At 42.1% G+C, this 19,436-nt stretch overlaps 2 protein-coding genes across 2 annotated transcripts; both read right to left on the bottom strand.

Moving 5' to 3' along the window:
- Positions 1 to 3,718: 3,718 nt before the first annotated feature.
- LOC120052297 (kxDL motif-containing protein 1-like) lies at positions 3,719 to 7,735 on the bottom strand. The gene is made up of 5 exons (XM_038999126.1): positions 7,513 to 7,735; positions 6,945 to 7,052; positions 6,521 to 6,673; positions 5,014 to 5,060; positions 3,719 to 4,375 (listed from the first exon to the last, which is right to left on the bottom strand). The coding sequence occupies exons 2-5, from the start codon at positions 7,037 to 7,039 to the stop codon at positions 4,107 to 4,109; spliced, it is 564 nt and encodes a 187-aa protein (XP_038855054.1). The 5' UTR covers positions 7,040 to 7,052; positions 7,513 to 7,735; the 3' UTR covers positions 3,719 to 4,106.
- A 2,211-nt stretch (positions 7,736 to 9,946) lies between these two features.
- LOC120052295 (SIN3-HDAC complex-associated factor-like) lies at positions 9,947 to 19,195 on the bottom strand. Its single transcript, XM_038999125.1, has 6 exons — positions 19,056 to 19,195; positions 16,934 to 17,061; positions 16,415 to 16,514; positions 16,142 to 16,265; positions 15,445 to 15,595; positions 9,947 to 12,773 (listed from the first exon to the last, which is right to left on the bottom strand). Exons 2-6 carry the CDS (start codon positions 17,059 to 17,061, stop codon positions 12,479 to 12,481), a joined length of 798 nt encoding a protein of 265 aa, XP_038855053.1. The 5' UTR covers positions 19,056 to 19,195; the 3' UTR covers positions 9,947 to 12,478.
- Between the last annotated feature and the right edge of the window lie 241 nt (positions 19,196 to 19,436).

Genomic DNA, 19,436 nt, shown 5'->3' with positions numbered 1-19,436 from the left:
AATAATACATTGTCCTAAAGAGTTACATTTTAATTATAATGTATGCCTAGAAACTGATTTGGTAAGGTCCACAGTCCGAAAATGAATTAATTCAACACCCATGCCCCTCTCACTAACAAATAGTCATGGATGGTAACTCTACAATTTACTTGAAAAGGCAAGGCACACTGGGGAGTTATATTGGAGGCTTGGCTTAGTAGGGGGGGGGGGGGGGGGGGGAGACTTTCAATGTGTTGTTTTTGGCCATCTGTGAGTGGAAGTACAAGTTTAAGTGGTATACAGTTATGTTAAAGTTTGAACTTGTTTGCTGCCAGTCCTGAAGTATTTGTAAATATGTACATAAGAGCATGTGGCATAAAATACATACAAATATTATTGTAATATCCTTAATCAAACATTGCATAACACCATTGGTGCAAACTATATACACTACCTAGTGTTAAAAATACTAATGTGATGTGTTAATTACCTAACACAGACAAAGTATAACAGCGTCAGCAGTGTTCATTTAACATTGGAAGATGTGGACCTGTATAGACACTGGCCCAGTTTTAAAAATGCAACACTGTCCGAGTCATATATTAAGACACTTAACATGTTATTCTTTCTACTTTTCCCTCATAGTGAATATTGGCATCAAGCTCATAGAGGTAATAACAAAAAAATTATAGGATTGTCTCTGATCCTGTAGACACCAGAGGACCCATAAGCACAAAGTAACCAATATTGTGAACACTACTTTAGCAACACAATCACTTGGTTCTTCAAACCTTAAAAAAGGTTGATTTACTGTCAGGGAATGCATCTTTAAACTGCAGGTATGCCTCTCTCAGGTTGCACCGCAACAGTAGTTTTAAGACTATAATTTGCCCTTCAAATAAAGACACATCTTTTCCAACTGTCATCGCTTATGTACCAACTTTCCATTGTTTCCTTTGAGTCCTGTGAAACTCCCTTAACTTTGGGACAGGTAAAATCCCATGCGTCTGTCATTTTTTTGGCTTTCTGGGCCATAGCCTTTTATTTGCCAAACTCTTGTACGATCTTTCGGATGGTCCAGAGTTAGTGCCGAAATAATTTGTATTTTCCTTTTGCAATACGCACATTTTTGCTTCAACTGGGCAAATCCTTTCAATGCCACTTTCCTGCCTCATGTCAAACAGTGACAGGCGATCCATTTCCTTCCTCATTGTATTTTGGATTTAGCGCAACTTCCTTTTACTGTACTTTCTGATGGTTTCAACAACAAAAAAAGGTGTATCGGAGATTCCCCAATAGTAGACATTAATTGACGTTTTCAAGCTCTTGCTCAGTCTTCATTCTGATTGTCATGGCGATTGTTCAACTGGTGCATGACCTGTGGAGAACAATAAAAGATGAAGAGACCCAGCAAACTGCATTGTACAGTTTGCGCCCATTTAAATTATTTGACTATTTCACAATGTTTTGATGACCCAACTGGCCTGGTTTACACATGGTCCTCAGGAAGCTTTTTACAACAAGGTGCACAAATGCTAAACCCAGGTACAAATGGAGCAGAGGGGAATGTTGAAACTAAGGTCCCGAAGATTAGATTCAAATGTGCATTGGTCTCAAAAAAAGCTACACCTACTCTATGAAAATCCACAAGGTTGTTTAGCATATAGTATTGAGCTGTGTGTTAGAAATGCCGTCTCAAAGATATGATGTAGTTGTAATATTTGAATTCGTTGTAAAACCATGTAATGATGTCAGTCATAGCTGAGCATGGAGATGCTAGTCTATGACATATCAATTGGGCGGGTATATAAAGTATTCGAGTGCCAGATGCATGTCAGAGTGGTGGGATAAAAGGTACATTTAAAGCTTGAGTTGTCATATTTTAATAATTTAACTGTTAAACAAACCAATTCATTTCTTTAGCATTCAAGTAAATACACAACATTTTCCGATATGATACCGATAAACACTTAAAGAGCTTCAGCTAGCCACTTAAATCGAGAGATCGTTTACAGATTTACAATGTAGCCTAGTACTTGAGCTCAAGTTATCCCAACAAAATAAAATAGCGTATCTGAGAAACAATGGAGAACAACAATACTGAACTCTTCTATGCAGCAACTCACACATTTTACATTTTAAAAACAAAGTCTATTTTTCAGTGTGATGTTTCAGTAGGGTAAACCACATTTGAGGTATGTATTACTCAAAAACAAAACCATATTTTGGCAGGCCGTAACCATTGATTAAAAGCTGGCTTCCAATAGGCTTGCCCATGCCCAGAGTTCACCACCTCATTAAAGGAGTACAATATTTCCAAGCTAAACAAATAATGATAGAGAGACTCTCCTGTGCACACAAACAATGAATAACTGGGGGGCAGTCCTCCTGTGGCAGCAGTAAAGGATTCAGTTCTTCAAAACAACACAAATTCAAGTATCTTCTTCATTGCTTAGGGGAGAAAGTGCTGGACAAGCATGTCTTCAAAAGGGATGTATGGTGTACTCTTATAACAGTCTTGGCGGTTACAGGTAAACAGCAGTCAGACCTGACTAGCCAGATAGCGGGTCAAAACTCAAAAGCCAATCAATCACGTTGACCTTCTGCTGCAGCTTGGGGCTTCTACACTAAATTACCAAAAGTATGTGGACACCTTCTAGTCAAAAATCTCATCCCAAAATCATGGGCATTAATATGGTGTTGGGCCCCCCTTTGCTGCTAGAACAGCATTCACTCTTCTGGGAAGACTTTCCACTAGATGTACATTGCTGCGGAAATTTGCTTCCATTCAGCCACAAGAGCATTTGTGAGGTCGAGCATTGATGTTGGGCGATTAGAACTGGCTCGCAGTTGGGGTTCCAATTCATCCCGAGGTGTTCGATGGGGTTGAGGTCAGGGCTCTGAGCAGGCCAGTCAAGTTCTTCCACACCGATCTTGACAAATCATTTCAGCATGGACCTCGCTTTGTGCACGGGGGCATTGTCATGCTGAAACAGGAAAGAGCCTTTCCCAAACTGTTGCCACAAAGTTGGAAGCACAGAATCGTCTACAATGTCATTGTATGCTGTAGTGTTAAGATTTCCCTTCACTGGATCTAAGGGGCCTAGCCCGAACCATGAAAAACAGCCCCAGACCATTATTCCTCCTCCATCAAACTTTACAGCTGGCACTATGCATTGGGGCAGGTAGCATTCTCCTGGCATCTGGCAAACCCAGATTCTTCCATCAGACTACCAGATATGAAGCGTGATTCATCACTCCAGAGAACGCATTTCTCCTGCTCCAGAGACCAATGGTGGTGAGCTTTACACCACTCCAGCTGACGCTTGGCTTTGCGCATGGTGATCTTAGGCTTGCGTGCGGCTGCTTGGCCATGGAAACCCATTTCTTGAAGTGCCCAACAAACAGTTCTTGTGCCGACGTTGCTTCCAGAGGCAGTTTGGAACTCGGTAGTGAGTGTTGCAACTATTTTTTAAACGCTACGTGCTTCAGCACTCGGTGGTCCCATTCTGTGAGCTTGTGTGGCCTACCACTTTGCAACTGAGCCGTTGTTGCTCATAGACGTTCCCACTTCTCAATAAGAGCACTTACAGTTGACCGGGGCAGCTCGAGCAGGGCAGACATTTTATGAACTGACCGTTGGAAAGGTGGCATCCTATGACGGCGCCATGTTGAAAGTCACTGAGCTCTTCAGTAAGGCCATTCTACTGGCACTGTTTGTCTATGGAGATTGCATGGCTGTGTGCTCGATTTTATACACCTGTCAGCAAAGGGTGGTGCTGAAATAGCCGAATTCACTACTTTGAAGGGTTGTCCACATACTTTTGTATATAGGAGTATCTAATCTACAGCTACTGAGCCAACCCAAGGCCTAGGCCTGTGTTACAGAGGCTCTACTCTGCAAGTACTGAATAGAGCCCTAGGCCGGGGTTACGAAGGCTCTACTCCACAGGCACTGAATAGAGCTCTAGGTCACGAAGGCTCTACTCCGCAGGTACTAAGTAGAGCTCTAGGTCTAGATTACGAAGGCTCTACTCCGCAGGTACTAAGTAGAGCTCTAGGCCTTGGTTACGAAGGCTCTACTCTGCAAGTACTAAGTAGAGCTCTAGGCCTGGGTTACGAAGGCTCTACTCTGCAGGCACTGAGTCCGGACCCTCATCTCTCAGCACGCCCATCTCAGGGCTAGGCAGGGCTGGGTCAGAGGTAGGCGTGTCGGCCTGCTCCTGGGAGAGGTCTTCGGAACAACGGCTCACGGTCGGGGAAATGACGTCGGGGCTCGTGTCACATGACTCTGTGCTCTGCTCCGACATGGCGGTGGTGATCGTCGCGGCAACGCTGGGCGAGATGAGATCAAACTCGTCGTCGTCCTCCTCCAGGATAGGCGACTCGTGGACGTCTATGGGGAAGAGGGAGAGACAGGGTGAGTCTCAGTCTAAAGTGGCCTCCATCTACACTCATTGTTTAAAAAACAGCACCTGTCCAATTTCTTTCCCATCATTTCAGATAAAGGAAAGGAAGAATTAACGCCACTTAGATGCACCATCAGAGAGGCACTGAGGAGAAGGACTTACTGTGGTGTCTCTCGTCATGTGTGTTTTGTCCTATACTTTCTTTTTAATCTCAGCCCCTGTCCCTGTTGGAGGCCTTTTGGTAGTCCGTCATTATAAATAAGAATTTGTACTTAACTGACTTACCTAGTTAAATAAAGGTTAAATAAAAAAGACATAAATAAAAGTAGATTGAATTCAGTTACTTGGCAATGTTTCAATTCAAAGTGTGATGTGTAGTGCTAACTAAAGGGCTCTACGCAAAGTCGTATACCATCTGTTCAAAACATTTCACAGCACACAAGTATGTAGAATTACATACAAAAAGACACTCCATTGCTGCGTTTACATTATGTTGTCTCATCTTGTTAAGGCCGCAACACACAACAAAAAACACTGAAAAATGTATGATTAGCAACTATTTACAGTAAACAACATTTGTTTGTCTGCCAATGTTGCGGTCATGACTGTAAAATGTCAAACTCACTGCTGAAGGCCTCTGGGTACTGCTTGGCGATCTTGCCCTTTAACGTCCTGCGTGGACAGATAGAACCATGAATAAATGGATTATGTTCTCATTACAGAAGGAAACCAAGGTCAGAGCAATAATTGTGTGACTACTCCCATAAGCGAGTGTAAAATTTGGACAAGAGAGTGAGTGACAAAGTTTCCATTCGTAGTCGGTATAAAGTTCGCTTAGAGAAAATCTACAATCCACCAAGAGTATAGATAATCCAATAAACCAAGGGTTTGTTAAACAACCCCTTGCCCCTTATGCTTGGAACTTCATGTACAGTGCATTTAGATTCAGACCCCTTGACTTTTCCCACATTTTGTTATGTTACATACAGCCGTATTCTAAAATGGTATACATTTTTCCCCCTCACCAATCTACATACCCCATAATGACAAAGCGAAAACCGGTGAGACAGACATTCATGCACATTTTTAAAACAGAAAACAGAAAAACCTTATTTACGTAAGTAAATAGAAACAGGTGCATCCTGTTTCCATTGATCATTCTTGAGATGTTTCTACAACTTGATTGGAGTCCACCTGTGGTAAATTCTATTGATTGGAAATGATTTGTAAAGGCACACACCTGCCTATATTAGGTCCCACAGTTGACAGTGCATGTCAGAGGAAAAACCAAGCCATGAGGTCAAGGGAATTGTCTGTAGGGCTCCGAGACAGGATTGTGCAGAGGCACAGATCTGGGGAATGGTAGCAAAAAACGTATGTAGCATTGAAGGTCTCCAAAGAAAACAGTGGCTGCCATCATTCTTAAATGGATGAAGTTTGGAACCACCAAGACTCTTCCAAGAGCCTGGCCAAACTGAGCAATCATGGAAGAAGGGCCTTGGTCAGGGAGGTGACCAAGAACCCAATGATCATTGACAGAGCTCCAGAGTTCCTCTGTGGAAATTGGAGAACCTTCCAGAAGGACAACCATCTCTGCAGCACTCCACAAATCAGAGATTTATGGTAGTGACCAGACAGAAGCCACTCCTCAGTAAACGGCACATGACAACCCGCTTTGAGTTTGCCAAAAGGCACCTAAAGGACTCTTACCATGAGAAACAAGATTCTCGGTCTGATGAAACAAAGATTGAAATCTTTGGCCTGAATGCCAAGCGTCAAGTCTGGAGGAAACCTGGCACCATCCCTACGGCGTAGCATAGAAACTTCCCAAATACAGGTGTGCCAAGCTTTTAGTTTCATGCCTAAGAAAACTTGAGGCTGTAATCGCTGCCAAAGGTGCTTCAACAAAGTACTGAGTAAAGGTGTTTTTTTTTATTAAATACATTTGCAAAAATGTCTAAACCTGTTTTCAGATCTACAGAAATGTTTAGGGGGTAAGGCCTGGGGTTATTTTTTGTCGAGAATAGTGGGGCTAGAGGCCGGGTCTAGGGGTAGTCCATTGTCTTACGTAGAATGAGGCCATCTGTGGGAAGACAATGGGGGGTAGCCTAGTATTAGGCCAGGTCCTTCACCTGATTCTCCTAAAGATGCTGTCCAAGTCTTTCTTCATCTCCACCAGGGTGCGTGTGTGAAGCAGGAAGTGTTCGTTCATCTGCAGCAGCCGCACGTTGGACAGCCCGTTGAAATTGATTAGCATCTCATTGGTCTTCTCAAAGCGGTCCAGCCTGGAAGAGGAGCAAATGATGAGCGAGATAAATAGGCTTAAATTAATGGTGTTAAATTTGTATGGTGCTGTGGCAAAGCTGTGCCTATTTTGCCATAGTCTACCCACGCTGACTGCTAACCAATGTTGGGCTGTATTTGACTAACAAATCACAGTGAGTGCAAGGCCACCCATCAAGACCCCCTTGCAGACAGTCTGCCCTCTGTGAGAAATATCAATAAATCCAGCAGATGTACAATGTGGACTGTGCTGTAGTTCAGACTGTCACTCACATGTGCCTTTGGGCTTGGATGATGGCGTTGACATCCTCTGAGTTTACCATACTGAGCATTCTGTTACAGAACATTCCAGAGGCTGTGGGTTCCATGGTGCTGGTGATACTGGAAAGCAATTGGAAAATAAATGCTACACCATTAACAGTGCTAATACATGAATGTCAAACTAGGCTAACTAGCTATGCGTTTGTATCACCAAATACACCAAGATAGCTAACATAAATGTGAGCCTGTTACGTTAGGTAGTAGGCCCATCGTGGTCAAGAATTGCTATGGGCATTGGCAAGATGCAAGGCTTATTGGGCGTTATCTATAACGTTAAATGTTTGCTTAGCCAGATATCTAACCATGTAAAAATCTGTCGTTTTGCCCCTGAACAAGGCAGTTAACACACTGTTCCTAGCCTGTCTTTGTAAATAAGAATGTGTTCTTAACTGACTTGCCTAGTCAAAGGTAAAAAAAATAAATGTAAAAAACGTTAGCTGGTGCAGAATACTAGCTAACGTTACCTAACTAAGTAGAAAGACAGACCGTAGACAAGCTACGTTAGCTAACAATTACTTACGACAGGTTTCAAACACGTTATATCCGTGAATTTTCTTCAACACTTGAACGGAACTATACACGTTTACATTAAGCTACTGTCAGTCACTTCCATAACTGAAGCTAGCTGCAATTTAGCAGGCTGTGGCAAAGAGAAACATTTCTTAGTTTGGGAAAACAGAACGCTACACCGCACTTCAGTGCTGTGAAAAATGTGTATCACATGACAGCAAATGCACATCAGTCATTTCCGGTGGAAAACTAAAGCTAGTTTAAATAAGATATACACTGCTCAAAAAAATAAAGGGAACACTTAAACAACACAATGTAACTCCAAGTCAATCACACTTCTGTGAAATCAAACTGTACACTTAGGAAGCAACACTGATTGACAATAAATTTCACATGCTGTTGTGCAAATGGAATAGACAAAAGGTGGAAATTATAAGCAATTAGCAAGACACCCCCCAATAAAGGACTGGTTCTGCAGGTGGTGACCACAGACCACTTCTCATTTCCTATGCTTCCTGGCTGATGTTTTGGTCACTTTTGAATGCTGGCGGTGCTTTCACTCTAGTGGTAGCATGAGACGGAGTCTACAACCCACACAAGTGGCCCATGTAGTGCAGCTCATCCAGGATGGCACATCAATGCGAGCTGTGGCAAGAAGGTTTGCTGTGTCTGTCAGCGTAGTGTCCAGAGCATGGAGGTGCTACCAGGAGACAGGCCAGTACATCAGGAGACGTGGAGGAGGCCGTAGGAGGGCAACAACCCAGCAGCAGGACCGCTACCTCCGCCTTTGTGCAAGGAGGGGCACTGCCAGAGCCCTGCAAAATGACCTCCAGCAGGCCACAAATGTGCATGTGTCAGCATATGGTCTCACAAGGGGTCTGAGGATCTCATCTCGGTACCTAATGGCAGTCAGGCTACCTCTGGCGAGCACATGGAGGGCTGTGCGGCCCCACAAAAAAATGCCACCCCACACCATGACTGACCCACCGCCAAACCGGTCATGCTGGAGGATGTTGCAGGCAGCAAAACGTTCTCCACGGCGTCTCCAGACTCTGTCACGTCTGTCACATGTGCTCATGTGCTCAGTGTGAACCTGCTTTCATCTGTGAAGAGCACAGGGCGCCAGTGGCGAATTTGCCAATCTTGGTGTTCTCTGGCAAATGCCAAACGTCCTGCACGGTGTTGGGCTGTAAGCACAACCCCCACCTGTGGACGTCGGGCCCTCATACCACCCTCATGGAGTCTGTTTCTGACCGTTTGAGCAGACACATGCACATTTGTGGCCTGCTGGAGGTCATTTTGCAGGGCTCTGGCAGTGCCCCTCCTTGCACAAAGGCGGAGGTAGCGGTCCTGCTGCTGGGTTGTTGCCCTCCTACGGCCTCCTCCACGTCTCCTGATGTACTGGCCTGTCTCCTGGTAGCACCTCCATGCTCTGGACACTACGCTGACAGACACAGCAAACCTTCTTGCCACAGCTCGCATTGATGTGCCATCCTGGATGACCTGCACTACCTGAGCCACTTGTGTGGGTTGTAGACTCCGTCTCATGCTACCACTAGAGTGAAAGCACCGCCAGCATTCAAAAGTGACCAAAACATCAGCCAGGAAGCATAGGAAATGAGAAGTGGTCTGTGGTCACCACCTGCAGAACCAGTCCTTTATTGGGGGGTGTCTTGCTAATTGCCTATAATTTCCACCTTTTGTCTATTCCATTTGCACAACAGCATGTGAAATTTATTGTCAATCAGTGTTGCTTCCTAAGTGGACAGTTTGATTTCACAGAAGTGTGATTGACTTGGAGTTACATTGTGTTGTTTAAGTGTTCCCTTTATTTTTTTGAGCAGTGTATATATATATATATATATCTTATTTGTGATGTTAAAATTATGTAGGGTTGTTCCCCTCTATTGGGCGAGTGTAAGTGTTTTCATGCCGCGTTCAAGACAACTCGGAAACTCGTAAATATCCGATTTGGTTAACTCGTTTAAATAATCCGAGTTCTCTTGAATGTGGGACTAGATTTAGCCCTGAAACAGCATAAAGGAGCATGGCACGGTTTTTGGGAATATAATATGCAAAAAAAATAATAATCCAGACTCAAACTCACAAAATTACTTTTATTGAAAGACTAGTAAAAAGAAAAAGGTACATCGTCATGTATAAAAATACAAAATGTCTAGAGCTAACTTGGTAAATAAATGCAAGTGCATAGCTACAATACATGCATGTAGCGCTAAAGCACTAAAGCCATTTTAAGAAATGCACAATTGTAAATTGCTCTGGTGAAGAGCGTCTGCTAAATGACAAATGTAAAGCTAAATCGACTTAAATTATATTCAGGTCATATGCAACATCACAGGGCAAAGATGAGAGGAAAGTATAGTTTTAATATACATCAAAAAATGAAATTCATATTTCAACAGGCTGGATACCTGATACGGAGGTACAGGTCCAATCAAATGTTTGTTTATAACATAATAAATTACTACACGATAATGTTGATAAAAAAAAGTATTGATCCCAATATTTCACAAATACTGTTATAAGTTGTGAATTTCTGACTAGAACACTGCTTGCTTAAGAGCTACATTAAAGCTAATCATATGACAGAACTACCAAACTTTGAATAAAACATCTTTAAGTTATTACAGTGAGAAACCAGACTCAGAATACAGTAATATGGGGAAAATGCTGTAATAGAAATAAATATTAAATAAATAACAGAAAAACTGAACTAGAAAGCCGTCACCCTCCATTTAAATATGTACACATACATACAATCCTCCCTATGTTATGGCTCATTAAAAACAAACAGATTTTAGTGTCCTTTTTATGCCACTAATAGCCTGCAAAATAAATTGAAATGATCAGTTTTGCATTTCAAATTGAATGAATTGAATTGTGCTTTGGTTGTTTGATATATGTATGCCAGTATATCGTGGTTGCTTAACTAACCAAGGAATGAGGAATCATATATATATATATAAAAAAAAAAAACACACTATGATATGTAAACCATTTCCTCAAAACAATCAAAAAACAATACACTGTTATTGACAACAGGGGTGCAGATTTAGAATGTTGTGCTCATGTAGAGAAAACACTTAGAGGGTTTGATTTCCGAGGCCACCCATACATGAAATGTATGCATGCATTACTAAGTCGTTTTGGATAAAAGTGTCTGCTAAATGGTATACATTACATTGTAAGTCTAGGATGTTGCGGTAGATACACTGTTTGTATGTATGTATGTATGTGAGTTGGTTCTTCTATACTTGTGGGGATTGAAAATCCCCAAAAGGATAGTAAAAGAACAGAAATTCTCCATCGTGGGTACATTTTCCACATCCCCATGAAGACAAAGGCTATTTTAAATTCAGGGGTTAGGTTAGGGTTACAATTAGAGTTATGGTAAGGGGTTAGGTTTAGGGTTACGGTAAGGGTTAAGATAAATTGGATTTGTAATGGAAAAAAATGTTAGGTCCCCACGAGGATAGAAGAACAAAACGTGTGTGTCTGTGTTAATTACATCATCCTGTCCCCTTACTGACAGTAAGAAAAACTAAAGTATAAAAGTTTTCCAGCCTCTAGAACTCTAGAAGGAATACATCATGATCTGAACTGGTCACTATTGTATTTGCTGGTGTATAATACAGCAGATGAGACAATTTAGTGAAATTTCCCCCCCTTTTAAATAAAACAATACTTTGTGACTTCGGGGCATTAGGTCTGGATAATACGAACAAGACTTCCACAAAAATTGTAGTTATGCTTTTAAGGCCATGCAATAGCTTATTAGACTTATGCATCTGATTTACAGATATTTTGGATGAGAGGGGTTATTTTCTTCGGCATTCATGCAAAACTCACTAATGTGTTGCTTCTCTTCATTTTGAAAGCCTAAGGCCTCCATTAACATATAATAAGCAGGAGAAAACTCACAAACTTGCACTAACTATTATGTCTCAAAAAGGGACATTGCACAATTTTCAACTTCATATTCATCATCTCCAGCGCCACCTCAACAAATGCGAAAAAAGCGCACTTCGATGTTGTGTAGTCATAAAGATAGAGGCAGAGTAAGAAAAGGGTTTCTGATGACATAATCCAGAAACACTTTTGACATGATCAGGTAGTTAGTTTCCTAACCTTTGCCTGCTCATAGTTGGTTTAAAAAAAATCACGATGTAAAACGTTTTTCATCCGGAATCCATTTTCTTTTACGTCATCTGGTGTGCATCCTTTAGACTACAAAACATAGATAACTGCCGTTTTAAAATATGTTGATGTTGGGGTGATGCTGGAGATAATAAATATCAAGTTGAACCTTTTTGAAATGTCCCTTTAATATCCTCCCTTAGTACCAACACTGACAAAACACTGGCGCTGCCTTCCCTCACTAAATTAAGGCTGGTGTATTGGCTGTTGGTGCTGTGAATAGGCCTTTCTCAATCGAGGCCTATATATAAATATATACAGGCCCATATAAAGAATCAATAAAAAAATGGTATAAATGCAAATGTGTTTCAGTATAATACAAGTGCTACTGTACGACTGTAACCTGTAAAAGGTATGCTGGTGATCAGTCAGAGCTACAGCATTTCATGTCAAGGAGAAAAACACACCAAGAAAGGTGTTCGAACATTTGGGTCATATTCATTAGGAACCTAACAGAAGAAAATAGATTGCAACACGTAGGTACTACATAACTTGCCCAATAAGAAAAGCTCATTTTCCGTTGCATAACCGGCCTAATGAACATGAACCCAGGACAAGGAGAATACCAAGTACAAGACCTGATGGCTCAGTCATTCCACAAGTTACCAAATTAACAAAATGACTGTTAAAAAAAAGTAAAAATGGGTTTCAGCTGCTCGTTGACTGAAGGAAATCCGACCTAACTCATTTTTGTAAGCGCTTGTAAACCAGGAGCACTCCCAAGGCTTCCTCAAAGATGCACACACTGTGGTGCAGCGTCACCAGTCTCCCTCCTCAACCTCCTCCCCCTCCTCTACGGTCTGAGGTGTTGTCATGGTGACCTGTAGCTGAGGAGTCTCTAAGCTCTTCTGGCTGTTTGACCTCTTCACCTCCTCTTCCTCCTCCGTCACTTCTACCACCTCCACCTCTTCTTCCTCGTACCCTTCCTCCTCCTCCTCCACCTCCAGCTCCTGCCGCTGCCGTTTCTTGCGGCAGCAGGGCTTGAAGAGGTGGGGGTCGATGAGCACCTCCCCAAACCGGCCCTTGTAGATGATCCCACAACACACCCTCTGCCTAGAGGAGGATCAAAGGAGCATGGGATTATTCCTGTGATACTGACAGTACATCCAACCATGCGAGATACAGACAATTATTGTTACAGACACTAATACATGTGCGCATATAAAATACAAAATAAACTCTCCTTCGATGGCTCATCTTTCTTTCTTTTGCTTTCTCTTTCATTCATTCTTTCCTCTCTTTTATCTAACTACCAGAGCAGTGGTGAGGCTGCGCATCTGGTGAAAATTAACAAGGAAGCTTCAAGGCTGGAGATTACAGATGCAGTGTTCTGTTAGGAGGCTCATGAGCTCACCACACACACCACTGCATTGTGTGAAGTTTATTGTTTTTAGATAAACTGGGAAAGACTGGCCACACACATACAGGCCATAAAGGATAATGAATTCATGATGTACCACCTTATTGACTGAAGACTGTATGAGTGTTATCAGACATGGGGGACACAGGAAACAAGTTACAGTCACTCAGATACAACCTATGGACACATTCTTCCTGTTTATCATCCTCACTATCATTGTTCTCAGAGGAATAAATCCACTTCAAAACACTTGTGACCATGGATATGGGATCAGAAAACTTCCCACATTTGTTTCCGCACTAAATCCATACAAACACTGACTAAATAAGTACAGAAAATCTACCAGAACAAAATATATATATATTTTAAGGGAAAATGTATTAAATGAAATTAAATTAAATTCATTTGGACAAGGCAGTCATTAACATTCTACATCTCAAACAGAGTTTGCAGGACAGAAAGGGACGTTTTTCCCCAGACCCAGATTAAGCCTCGACTTCATATACCCCATTCTGTGTTTCCAAACATTGGGGCGATGCGCACAAGTTGGTGGTAGAACACGGGGAAGTTGTTATAGAATGCCAGCAAAAAAAAGCCTATATTTACATGTTGCTTATGAGTACATTTCACTCTACTTTTGGATTATAATTGGATTTTAAGGCTCGTATGAATGTCCTGCTTAATATAATGTTTGTGTCATCATCGCAAATGAACTGCATTATACTTTAAAAAATAGTTCAACTTCAACCAGTAAAATGGCTCTTTGGCTAGCTTTTGCAACAGCCTATGTCAATAAGCGTTAGCATTCTAGCTAACAACTGCTGCATCCAAAATAGTTATTTTGCAAAGTTCACAGACAAATATAATCTTAGCAACTGTTCAAGCAAGAATCGAAACACCATTGTAGCGTATGAAAACCTAAAAAAGTGATTTTGTTTAGAAGTAATAAAAATGTAAATCTAGGCTGTTGAAAATGCGCAGATGGCGATGGCTTTCTTACTGAAGCAAAGAGTCGCGCACATCTGTGAGTGACGTCAGTGTGGCGTGTACTGGAAAGGGGTCGGTTGCACTTTCAATGGATATTTTCAGCCCCGGACAAGGTTTAAACTGTGTCCCGGGAAACTGGCCCATACTGTCTATCAGGGCATGTATACTGAACAAAAATATAAAACGCAAATTGCAACAATTTCAAAGATTTTACTGAGTTATATGAACTGTAAGGAAAACATTCAATTGAAATAAATTCATTAGGCCCTAATCTATGGATTTCACATGACTGGGAATACATATATGCATCTGGAGGTCAGATACCTTAAAAAAAACAGTAGGGCGTGGATCAGAAAACCAGTCCGTATCTGGTATGAGCACCATTTGCCTCATGCAGCGCGACATCTCCTTCGCATATAATTGATCAGGCTGTTGATTGTGACCTGTGGAATGTTGTCCCACTCCTCTTCAATGGCTGTGCAATGATGCTGTATATTGTCGAGAAGAGGAACATTCTGTCATACACTTCAATCCAGAGCATTCCAAACATGCTCAATGGGTGACTGGTGAATATGCAGGACATTGAAGAACTGGGAGATTTTCAGCTCCCAGGAATTGTGTACAGATCCTTGCGACATGGGGCCGTGCATTATCATTCTGAAACATGAGGTGATAGCGGCTGATGAATGGCACGACAATGGGCCTCAGGATTTTGTTGTGGTATCTCTGTGTATTCAAATTTCCATTGATAAAATGCAATTGTTTTCTTTGTCCGTAGCTTGTGCCTGCCCATACCATAACTCCACTGCCACCATGGGTCACTCTGTTCACAATGTTGACATCAGCAAACCGCTCACCCTCACGACTCCATACACATGGTCTACGGTTGTGAGGCCGGTTGGACATACTTACAGATTCTCTAAAACGACGTTGGAGGCAGTTTATGGTTGAGAAATGAACATTCAATTCTCTGGCAACAGCTTTGGTGAACATTCCTGCAGTCAGCATGCCAATTGCACGCTCCCTCAAAACTTGAGACATCTGTGGCACTGTGTTGTGTGACAAAACTGCACATTTTAGAGTGGCCTTTTATTGTCCCCAGGACAAGGTGCACATATGTAATGGCCATGCTGTTTAATCAGCTTCTTGATATGCCACACTTGCAAGGTGGATGGATTATCTCGACAAAGCAGAAATGCTCAGTAATAGGGATGTAAACAAATTTCTACACAAAATTTGAGAGAAATAAGCTTTTTGTGCGTATGGAACATTTATGGGATCTTTTATTTCAGTTTATGAAACATGGGATCAACACTTTGCATGTTGGGTTTATATTTCTGTTCAGTGTAGTTTACTGGGAAGATCCTCCAGCCTTACCTCTTCCAGTAAGTGAGGTCCAGGAAGGAGAAGACAGGGGAACGGCTGGAGCCAGGGGAGAGTTCTGTGTCGGTGCCCTCATCTGAGGGGTTGCTGTAGCTGGGAGACTGGGCCGGCGAGGCACTGGACGTGGTGCTGTGGGCATCAGAGTCTGGAGAGGGGGTAGAACCATAGATGAAGTAAGCTATACTGTAGTGTACATTATTTGGTAGAACGCAGCAGGGGTATGTTCAGTGGGAACTTTCACACAAAGTTTGAAACATCTCATCCGCCAGAATATTTACATAATAATTAGGGGGGTGCTTATATTTGTCCTATACAAGCGTGTATAATACACATGTGTGAATTGAAAATGTGTTATTTTGCATATCCCAACTCCCCCTGAGACACCCTCGGAAAGTGGGTCCACGGCCAGCCATTATCAATGGCGACACTGGAGCAATTAGGGTTAATTGCCTTGTCAGCTCAGGGATTCGAACTAGCAACCTTTCGGTTACTGGCCCAATGCTCTAACCGCTAGGCTACCTGCGGTTAGGCTACAATACAAGGATACTCGTGAAATGAATTTTTTTTTTTGCCTGCCTCAGTGCCTCAACACCTGAAAAGCACTGAGATTGGGTCCTTATGGTTGCATTAATCTATTATTGAAGTGGTCAAACCCCATTATGTTTATGGTTGCATTGTGAACAGGACGTACTGTTTCTCTTCAGCTCTTTCTGCAGTCGGCTGATCTGGCTTGGCCTGGCTCTCTTGGAGAGGGACTTCAGCTTCTTTGGCCTGGAAGACATCTTTAGGCTGGGGCCTCCTCGGGCATCAACCACCTAAGATAAGAGGAGGGGAGAGAAGAAGAGTAGAGGGGGATAAGAAAGAAAAGGAGATAGGAGCTCCTCCCCTCTTTTTGGTGTTATTCATAACCATTTTCAACAGACAGGTAAGTGGTGAAGAGGAGATCAAGACATGTGGAGCTTACATGATTCCAGCTTTTCTTAGACCCCACTGGGAGTTTCTTCCATCGTTTCACAAGGAGTACACAGGCGTTGCAGATTTCACCAGACCGAGTTTCACACAATCTACATGAGGGGAAAACATGTGAAATATGGGTTAAGCAGGGCAATGTGAACAATGTTAATATTATGGTTCCTAATGTCATTACATTTCAGTTACCATGACATTTTATTTTAATTCAAACCATTTTAGATGAATTCACATGTAGTTGTCAACTCATAGGGACAATGTTTTGTAATTGTGAGAGTGTGTGCTTGGGATGCAGCAATGTCCCTATACTACACCTGTTTCCTGCATAGTGGTACGTAATTTACGCACCACGCAATGGAAACAGAACTGAATGTGGCATTTCATTGACCCAGCTCCGTTATTTTAAAAAAAAACTATATTTTGTACAATGCCTGCAGCAGACTACAGTCATTCTATTTTTACAACGTGGAAACACACTATAAAGCCGCGGTAATTGTCAGAAATTCTTGCTTACCCGAAACAGCTCGTGAAGTCCTTCTCGTAACGCTTGCTATCCGTGAAGCGCGAGCTGGAGGACTTAGCGCGGCAGATGCAACATCCGTCTAAACTCCGGTACATCTTCGGCTTGTGAAAGCCAAACATCTGTTTTCGGAAACAAAACAGCAAAGGCAATTTGCAGTTTATTAAAATGTTTTTTTTTTTTCAATAATCATAATGAAAAGGATTGGCCTATAATCAGGCGATGGTTAGCCTACATGCCTGTTACATTTTGGGGATATATATTCCCTATTAATGGCTTATTCAAACGCTATGCAAAATATTCCACCTGTGTACCAACCAGCGGAACAACAGGCTAACATTTCAACGTGTTTCTATATGGAGATGGTTGATATAGCTGACTTGCAATATTTGTTAGACGGTTCGCGCAATAAAGCGCGCTAGATGAAAGTGAGCGCCATACTCTGACCCAAATGGGACTGAATATAGGTCAGCTGTTTGCACGTCAGACAGATAATGTCCCCCTGCCGCCGCGCTCTTATCGCCCTCTGAGATTTGCATAGCTTCCGCACCGATATGGCAAAATATAACATATCATAAGCTAGGACAAACCTGTAAACTCTGGTTTTGATGCTAAAGGACAGACCCGCCTGCCCAGTGAATGAAAGAGGCTAATGTGATGAGACCTGCTTGTGTGAATACCTCGTGGTGCAATGAATTGTTTAAAAAAATGTTTTTTTTTTAAACATGGGGGTATGGTTTAATTCTAATCGACATTTAAAAGTAGATGTTATTTTATGTTGCCATGCAAACCCTATCACTAAGCACATGGAGGCCTTCAAAATAATCATGCGGCAAAACCGTGAGCCGCGCCCCCCATGCTACTTGTTTTGCCATCTAAGCGGCAGTCCTTCGGGTCTCTTGACAATGCAGTGGTACAACCACAGACAGTAGCAGGATAATACAGTAGGCCTATGTGCGGTAACTCTACATGGCAACACACTTCAAAGGTGAGGAAGGGGGAATGAGGGCGTGGTGTGTGATGCGCTATCATGTGCGAAATATTTCGAATTTTAAAGTTGTAAAACTGACTTAACATCGTTAATCATTAAAACTGACTGTGTTTAAAAACTAAAAACTCGTCGGTCATGATAAAAAAAGAGAACCTTTCCACCGAGGAAAGACTATTGTAAATCGATACGTTCACCGCCCACTTTCGCCAGGAAGCATGGCACACGAGCAGCCTCATGCGCACCCATTTTAAACGGAACCTTTCAACTCGTCGTCGGTCGTCTACCAGTCCATAAACTCGATTGTCGATGACACAACCGCATTATCAAACTTATTTCAGAAAACGGACATATTCCTCTCTAAAACGATACAACCATGCATTGGAATAGTCTTGTAATATGATCTTTATCCTTTGTTATTTAAGCGATGCCGCGTCACTAGCCAGTGCACCTCCAAACACGCACCAAGTTCAACGCTTCGGTTTTTAACAGTGACAACGTTCGATGTTATCGAATTGTGGTTTAACCTTGCAATCATTTGGTTAGGCTACTACTTGTTTTGTCGTGATAGATGCATCCATGTATGTGTTGACACACGGAGTAATCGCGTATAAACTCATCTCGGGTGGGCGTGATGGGAGCTCGAACTTGGGCATTAGTTACATCAGTATACTATGCAGTCATTAATCACAAACGGAACATGCATATTTCAACATTGCAAACTTAAAAATGGAGTTAGAAGCTATGAATTCACCTATTCAAAATCACAATTAAAACGAATTAATCATCAAGACACCATACAATAATGTACAAGGCATAGAGCTAGAAATCAAGAGGATACAATGCGTTTAGGGCCAAATCTGCATTAAACATTGTTGTAATCGTATCTCCAATTATTATTTCAATTTAAAACTAGCCTATAAAAAAAAGTGGTAAAATAGTAGGCATATGGTAGCCTTATTAATGCTTAATTCTAACGGTGACATCGATGTTAATTGTTCTCCTTCTCAAGTGGACAACTCGAGCTTACTTGTTTTGAATCATAGCCTACAATAGCCAAGCAAACAGACACCAAAAGCTTGCACAGTTTGAGTAGCTATATTGAACAATCGCCAACACAATTCTTACCTTGATGTAAATCGAACGTAGTTGATACAAAGTAATAACCTTGAACACGCGTCGTTACAATGTAATTACTCTCACAATTCACCAGCATCAGTAACCAGCTCTCTGTTGTTGACGTCTCGCTGGTTGTGTCTGGGACTGGGGAGTTGTGGACTCACTGCGCGTGCGCTCCATCAACGCCTCCATTTTCTGATTTTCTTCAATCAACCTAATTTGCATAAATGGCTGACGTTTCAGTGCGTCTGCGGTCTACTGGCCTTATAAGGATGGGAACATTGCGCGGGAAGAGGGGGCTCGTCTCTCGTTGCTATGGCACAGTGGAGAACGTAAGCAAAGAGGCGGAGCCAATCGTTTTACTATGGAATGCCAGATGGCTTGTGCAAT

The sequence above is a fragment of the Salvelinus namaycush genome, chromosome 8 (assembly GCF_016432855.1).
Source record: "Salvelinus namaycush isolate Seneca chromosome 8, SaNama_1.0, whole genome shotgun sequence".
Taxonomy (NCBI): Eukaryota; Metazoa; Chordata; class Actinopteri; order Salmoniformes; family Salmonidae; genus Salvelinus; species Salvelinus namaycush.
Note: the sequence above shows the minus strand (reverse complement) of the source record. Positions and strands in the feature narration are given on the sequence as shown.

Excerpts from the sequence above, each read along its gene's own strand:
- LOC120052297 (XM_038999126.1), bottom strand. The coding sequence starts at position 7,039 with ATGGAACCCACAGCCTCTGGAATGTTCTGTAACAGAATGCTCAGTATG. Across the intron at positions 5,061-6,520 it reads AGCATCTTTAGGAGAATCAG|GACGTTAAAGGGCAAGATCG; the intron begins GTGAAGGACCTG and ends CTGTCCACGCAG. Across the intron at positions 4,376-5,013 it reads GTACCCAGAGGCCTTCAGCA|ACGTCCACGAGTCGCCTATC; the intron begins GTGAGTTTGACA and ends TCTTCCCCATAG.
- LOC120052295 (XM_038999125.1), bottom strand. The coding sequence starts at position 17,061 with ATGTTTGGCTTTCACAAGCCGAAGATGTACCGGAGTTTAGACGGATGT. Across the intron at positions 15,596-16,141 it reads GAAAGAGCTGAAGAGAAACA|ACTCTGATGCCCACAGCACC; the intron begins GTACGTCCTGTT and ends CCCCCTCTCCAG. Across the intron at positions 12,774-15,444 it reads GACCTCACTTACTGGAAGAG|GCAGAGGGTGTGTTGTGGGA; the intron begins GTAAGGCTGGAG and ends ATCCTCCTCTAG.